Source organism: Antrostomus carolinensis, unplaced genomic scaffold, assembly GCF_000700745.2.
Source record: "Antrostomus carolinensis isolate BGI_N321 unplaced genomic scaffold, ASM70074v2 scaffold12617, whole genome shotgun sequence".
Taxonomy (NCBI): Eukaryota; Metazoa; Chordata; class Aves; order Caprimulgiformes; family Caprimulgidae; genus Antrostomus; species Antrostomus carolinensis.
The window spans coordinates 11,542-18,999 of NW_010329533.1; the positions used below are offsets into that span (position 1 = coordinate 11,542).

General features: G+C 37.3%; 1 protein-coding gene across 1 annotated transcript in view; it reads right to left on the reverse strand.

Annotated features, from left to right (window-relative positions):
- The window catches only part of CCT2 (chaperonin containing TCP1 subunit 2), a 12,368-nt gene that overhangs the window by 2,280 nt on the left and 2,630 nt on the right, over positions 1 to 7,458 (reverse strand). Inside the window, exons 5-13 of the mRNA XM_010172610.2 lie at positions 7,205 to 7,317; positions 6,461 to 6,663; positions 6,163 to 6,263; positions 5,948 to 6,075; positions 4,104 to 4,207; positions 2,207 to 2,326; positions 1,501 to 1,629; positions 1,300 to 1,403; positions 175 to 274 (exon numbers count right to left, since the gene is read on the reverse strand). Coding sequence (XP_010170912.2) covers positions 175 to 274; positions 1,300 to 1,403; positions 1,501 to 1,629; positions 2,207 to 2,326; positions 4,104 to 4,207; positions 5,948 to 6,075; positions 6,163 to 6,263; positions 6,461 to 6,663; positions 7,205 to 7,317 — 1,102 coding nt within the window. The remainder of the gene's footprint in view (positions 1 to 174; positions 275 to 1,299; positions 1,404 to 1,500; positions 1,630 to 2,206; positions 2,327 to 4,103; positions 4,208 to 5,947; positions 6,076 to 6,162; positions 6,264 to 6,460; positions 6,664 to 7,204; positions 7,318 to 7,458) is intronic.

Below are 7,458 nucleotides of genomic sequence, written 5' to 3' on the forward strand. Positions count from 1 at the left end.
GGAACCTGCTTTGGCAGGGGGCTTGGACTAGATGATCTCCTGAGGTCCCTTCCAACCCCCACCACTCTGTGATTCTGTAATATACCAGTGTCAAACAGATGTGACCAGGTTTAATAAGCCTAATCCTCCTCCCAAACAGCAATCCAATAATAGAAGTAATATCAAGCCCCTTACCAAGTCCGTACGTAGTCTTCCCTTCACTGTGAGCAGCTCTGAGCTGAGCAACCAGATCTGCACTGTCATAGCCAGCATTATCAGCTATTATTGTTGGGATCTAAGGAATAAATACAGTTTGGTTTTAATTACTGCAGGGATTAATCCCTAGTAAATATGAAACACACTTTGATATTACTAGTTTACTATTCAGTTTCAAGAAGAAGTTTCAAAACCATGGCAGGTGATGTGCTATAGTGATCAGGAGATAGGGAAAAAGAAGAAAGTCAAACTACCTTTCTAAGGACTTTGTTTAAAACCCTGTTAAGACAGTAGCTGAGAAGACAAAAGTGTGTTAGTAGATCTGTCAGTTTATTTCACATGGACAGAAAAAATCTGTCTCTTTCTAATTTCAGACTACAACTGGAGAAATGGTTTCATTTTAAGAACACAGGTTTGCTGGTAAGCATTAACCACCAGATCATTCTGTTCACTGTTGAAGTGCAAATTACACGTGCTGAGTGAAGAGGTAATGCCAAGTCTCACCATGCTGTTTAATTTAATTTTCTTGGGAGAAAAGTTTTCCTATGGTCTTTCAGTTCCCAAGAAAGGTTTTCCCTGACTTAAAATACAGGAAGGCAATTTTTCACAAACTGACAGACTGTTAACACAATAATATGCTATAAATATTTCTTGTGACACTCTTATTTCTTACTAAGAAGCAATCTCCAATGCAACTCCGGGAACTTCTCTAGGTAGTACTACAGCATGAATACAATCAAGTAACACTAGAGTATCTATAAAGAGAAGGGTTGCTCTTTTCTAAATCAGTTGGGATTTTTATGTGCTATTTCTGCTGCACTTTTAACCTTGCAGATAAGGAGCAAGAACCAATTAGAAGGGGGCTAGCATATGAACATTCAGTATTCTGTAACATGCAGAATTATTAAAACATCAATACTTTTTTTCTAAGAAAGAAAACAGTATTTTTTTTCCCCATTGTTCATCCAAGGTATGTTGCTAAATTTAACTTAACTTTTAGAAAACCAAAACTTTGATAGAGAAGCAACTATCTGATGTCAGAAGTTAGTAAGCTTAGTGAAACTTTACATCTACTAACGCAGCAATCTGATTAAACAAACTTACCATTCGTAAAGCCTTAGCAAAGGATTCCATTGCAACAGACTCTTTGCCAGGTGTTCTGATGGCAAGTTCTGCAACAGCGTTAGCCATCAGCATCTCCGAACAACCTATTATTCATTGAAGACACACAGATGTTTTATATCTGATTTGAACAGTAATACAAAATTTGCATCACATACAAAGTGCAAAGATACTAATATTCACCTCCACCATACACAGTTCTAGTGTCCTTCACAGTCTGGGCAAGAACACAGAGAGCATCATGCAAAGACCTCTCTGCTTCATCTAGAATCTGCTGTGTTGCTCCACGCAAAACTATGGTGCAAGCTTCACCTGAAAAGTGCAGACGTGAAAAGATTAAAAAACAAAGCAAAGACACAAAAAAGAGGCTATTGCAAAGCATTTGTAATGGTTCTGCTATCACTGCAGTCGAGTTTTACTTAGATCAATTCTGGGTGGAAAAGAAAGTATGATGATATTTCACAGGCAGAATGAAATGATGTACACTGTGCTATTGCTTTTATCAATGAAAACAGAAAACGAACGTTACCTCAAAACAACCCCTCAGAAACTTACAGTACTGGCATTTACAAAACAAGTTCTCAAGTCCTTGAAGTATGACAGATCGCTACTTTTTTTGTCAACTGAATCTCCCAAAGTAGAAATTCTGGCTCCCATGCTTACAAATTTGTATGTGTATGTTTAATGTTATACAGAAGTTTAATGTTATAGAGGAACAATTTCAAGCATCAACATACATCTTCACAGGATTTTTTACTGAAGAGCAAAGTGTTAATAAAAATGGTTACATGAACCATCACAAAACCCCTATGTCATCCAAGTAACTGAACAGTGTTAGCAGAAGGTCAACACAGATGTTACAACACGCCATTAGTGGTAAAACACTTACCCATTGCCACTCCAGAGAAATGAATGAGTTTATCTTCTCCAATCATGACTTCTTCAATTAGTTTGCAGCTTCCTAGTTTTACTAGTTCAGGGTGATCAAAGGTTGATGCAATTTCACCACCTACAAATGTAAGAGTATACAAAAGTCAAAGAGCTCACATGAAAAGCATCCATCCAGGCAAGGTCTAACCAAGAGCTGGAGGGGAGATGAAAGAAAATCATCCTCATAATTGCCCCAAAAATAAATTTAAGATAACAATACTGATAAGTCAAATTTTTCTGAATGCAGCATATTGCACCAGAAACCTTCTACTGATGTTGGCAACATTTTGTTTCAGATTACAAGTACTACAATAGCTGTAATACTTCTGAGTTCTGTCTGGATAAGAGACTAAATGTTGATATTCCCCAGTATTAAAATATCAATCGGTTTAAAGTTTTAACAGTATTTACTGATGAAATATTTATAAAATACTAAATCAAATTTGTTATGTTTTTAAACTTGAATTTGTGCCAGTATTCATTTTGCCTTCCTGATGATGGCTGAGAACTGCTGGCCACCACTCTCCTGAATCATGAGTCTCATGCCATGTCGTAGCAGTGATACAGTGCACCGTTCATAAACTCCCATATTGTAAAAAAAACAGATATTAAAAAAGACCAAGATGTCTCTGAATGGAATACTGTTCTAGTACTATGCTCTTCCCATTAGAAAGCCATTTACATGTATTCACTCCCAATTTATGCTCAAGTATTCCACAATAGTTTGCAGCGTTGCTGTAGTTGTAGGAGCACAAGGAAAGACAAGATTTGTATTAGTTTGTGCTTACTAAAAGCTTGTCTATTTTTTTCAGCTATCCTTTGATACAGTATGGTCTGATATGGTCTACTTGCTCTGCCTACAAAATTTGCTTTTAATTTGCCCCAGAACACAAGCAATGGTCCTCTCAATCAAGCATTTGCCTGTGTCAATGTGCCCACAGACAGTTACACACAATTGCTATTTCAGTTTTGCTAAGCTAAACAAGTGGGTAACTTTTCCTTTCTCTCTGCAAAGCAAATTCTCCATTCCCCTCATCACTTTCACAATCAATTTTTTATGATGTTCCAGTTAACCATCTCTAGCTTTAGCAATGAGAACCATCTGTAGCATTCCAGATGTTTCACTTTCATAGTAGAGTCACATTTACCCTGACTACTTCTAGAAATATTCAGGTTGTTCATGCTATTTGAGGTCCAACTCAAGTCAACGACTCAGGTACCTGATTTTTAACAGAGGATGACTCTTTAGACTTCTCTATTATTACAAACAAACAAAAGCTATTTGTAACAAGATGGTAATAACTAACGTGTGGATTTATCATCTTATTCTTTCTATTGCTAAGTTCCATCTTTTCCCTAGAAAACAAACATTTCAAAAGTTTATCAAACATGGATTTAAGTGAAAATATTTTTTAAATATGAAAGAAAATTACTAACTGGCATTAACTGGCTAAATTATATTCCAGAGTTAGCATTATGACCCTTTATTCACAGTTACTAGAGGAAAAAAAAAAAGACACATTTAAGTCATTATCCAGGGAGGATTCACAATCAAAACAAACATTTTACATGCTAAAGATAGAAATTGAGTAACCTGCTTCTGAAAAAACAGCAACCATTATACAGCAGTTGACAAATAAACACACTAATATCAAGTTACAGTCAATTTCAGAGAGTCCTCCATATATGTTTGTATTTAAGTACTGTACAATAAAGCTTATTTGGAGTACTTTTCACATTCACAAATCTGATTAATAGTAGAAAGTACAAACTTGGTGATCAAGCATTAACATTTACTAAAGATCAAACAAATAAAGCGACCCTCCAAGTTTCAAACAACAAGGTACTCCACAGACCTGTAACAAGAGCCAGACGTTCTACACCAGCAAAGTCTGCATGTTCAATAGCCATGACGCCAGCAGCTCCAAAGAGCTGTTCAGGGTAGTTGTAGATCAACTGTCTACAATTAAAACACAGGTACATCTTGCCATTACACAAGGAACAAGCCTTTTACATACCAGAGTAAAAAAGAATACCTGATTCTCAATAGCACAGACTGGACAGATTTCTGAAAGCTACAAAAGCAGTCAGTACGTGAGGCACCTGCCACACGTGGAACGTTACACCACACAGGAACCACACAGAAGCAAATGCAGTGACAGGAAAACATACAAAGCTAAAAAAAAAAAAAAGTATTTCAAACTACTATTACTCTTTGAAATACCATTCCCCTGAAGACACACTATCAAGGCACAGGGGCCCATATGCTTTAAATTCTAAGTCCTTTGATCCTAACTGCCTGCTGGGCACTTAACTGCCTATTCTAGCAGAGTGCACTAGAATAATAGGTGAAGTAACACCTTTAATTCCTTCACCAATACAAAATCCAGGCAGTAGACAACTCTATGGAACAATAAATGGATAGTCTTGTAACAAACACACATAGCAGATCACAGAGAAGAGTGTGTGCTCCTCATTAGGATGGATCCCACTCTCTAGAACAAAGTAGTCATCTAAACTGAATGGTCAACACTTATTAAGGAGTGCTATGCCAAATTATTTTTCCCATCCAAATTAGAGACTGAGTGTTGTATTGGGATTCAGCAGGGGCTGGGAGATGCCATCTCTCTCAAAAAAGATGTTTCTAATCTGTCTTCAAGTGAGACAACTGGCGCTGCTCAGTACACGCAGAGAAGATTCTTCCAACTCTGCATCCATACATACAGCTGCTCCTCAGAGGTATTTAACTGGCCAACACCTACAGTATCAGATGGGAAGTACATCTACAGCACGCCTATAAGCACAAGTAAATTTCCTCAGGGAATAAGTCTGAAAGTCAAGAGTCAATTTAACTGGAAAGAGTAAGTCTTTGCCACTGTGGACAAAAGTGCTGCTCTTAACAACTCCCACCCTTTGGCACTGTTCTACCCAACCAGCTTTCTAGCAGACTACACGGTGACCCAAAACACCAGGTTTGTACATATGGCAGTTGCACTCAAATGAGAATTACTGAAAGGCAGAAGCATTTCTCTTCTCATTAAATAACTGAATGGGGTTTTTTTGCACTGTGACAGTTTAGAAGAGAAGTTCACTGCTAACAAAAATAAGTACCTTAGCTTGTTATATTTCTTATGGGCTGAATTAATCATTACATGAAAATGGTTATCTCTCATACTTTCAAAGACGTATATGAAAGGCTCATGGCAAGGAGAGGCCTCTGAAACACTCTTGAATTTGGAGCTGTAGGCCAGCACCAGCCCTTTAATGCAGGATAAAACATAGTTGGTTCAATCTGACCTAAATGCATTCAGCAGCACAGACTCTTTGAGCACCAATTTCTCCCCAGAAGGGGGAATATGGATGTGGACAACACTGCTGGTATCCATAGCTAAATAAACGTGAGTGGAAAAGCACAGTGATACTGCTTCAACTGGACTTAAACATGGATCCCCAATTAAATAACATCAGTTCTTCCTCTTCCAAACAAAACAAAACAAACAACAACAAAAAACCAGGGGCAGCCATAGTGCACACAGGGAAGCACAGAAAATAACATTGATCTCAGTGAGGTGAGGCAATTAAGCATTAGGCAAGGTCACCCGATCTTACAGATACGGGCATAAATAACGTTCTTCACACTCATACAATATTAAAATCTTGCTACTTCACAACTCTCCCTCTTTTCCCAGAAAATACATACCTGTTAATAAAGCAGTTTATTCCATGCTTAAGTATACGCTCTACCTTCTCCTTCATTTTTTCTTTTTCTGCCTGTTCTATTTCTGCTACTTTTGCTGTAGAGTCCACTCTAACACGAGAGCCAAAAATCTAAATCAAAGAAAACAAAGAGAGTTCAGTCTACAAAATGAATTTCATTTACAAAAACATGATTTCACAACAGTAGTTGTCACACACCTTAATCTTGTCTGTATCCATACCAGTATTTGCAATAAGAATCTTTGCATTTTCAATTCTTTTTGGCTGATTTACACCTATCTTCTTGTCAAGTAAAAAGCCTGTAGTAACAGAAAGATCTTGTAAGACTAATTAAAAAGGAGAACAATTTATTTAAATTATTGTAAAACCCCCTCATACTTATTGTTCAATTTAATAATAACATAGCAGTATTTCCTAGAAAAAATTTGTATAGAGATGTGTAACTTTAACAGCTTAATTTCTCAAATGCACTTACAGCCAAGATACAACGACTCACCTTCGTCTAAGTAGGAATCAGCCAAACTTCCACCAAGTTTCTTAATGATGTGGATAGCCTCCAAATTACCAGAACCTTTCAATCGAAGAACAGCTTCCACAGCTAGCTTGACAAAGTGATCTTTATGATGTGTAAGTAATTTTGATGAAAGAGTCGTTCCCGCAATGTTCATCAAGTCTTCACGGAACTTCACTTCATCATCACTAAAATAAAGTGAGTACAGTTAAAGGGGAAAGTCTGAAAGCCCTAACCATCGTCAGCCTATCCCTGTGAGTCCCTCCTTGCCTGTTCTAGCCTGTGTCTATGTGTACCATGGTCCATTTTGAGGAATGCTACACAGAATCCCTCCAGAGTCCCAGAATACAACCTTCTATCTGAAATACAAGTTCAATTAGGAGGACCTATGCACTGAGCTTTAGAAAGTCTGTGCTCTCAAACTGTTGGGTAAATAGTCACCTTCAAAATCAGAGTATGAAATCTGAAATAGCAGCTCAGTTTTTTGCTCTAGTGAGCAAATTATTGCTCATATTTTGTTTCTGCACATCATAAGTAATTTTAAATAGTGTCATAAAGCTTCTGTAGTTCACTTAAAAAAAGTCTTTTTTTCCTTAACTATTAAAGCTCTTAAATTCCATCTTTACACTACTTAAAAGACAGCAAAGAATTTCCCAATGGCATATAATTCTCACTGATGTTTAATCTTGACTGGTTTATAAAGAGTTACAGCAAATGTCCATTACTAACCCATGATCCACAGCTGCTTTCAAAAGTGCCTCTCTTGAAGCTTTTGTGGCTGCTCTCCAGCCTGCAATGATGGTCTGAGGATGAATCTTCCTTGCAATCAGTAATTCTGCCTCCTATTTAAATGAAGTTAATGATTAGTTTTTTCCTCAAAGTACATATACACTAACTAGGAAAGACACTTCCAAGTAAAGGCCAGCGAGCTGTAACAATGACATTAATGTCACCTTACTGGCAGCTTTCTCCCTCCCCCCCCC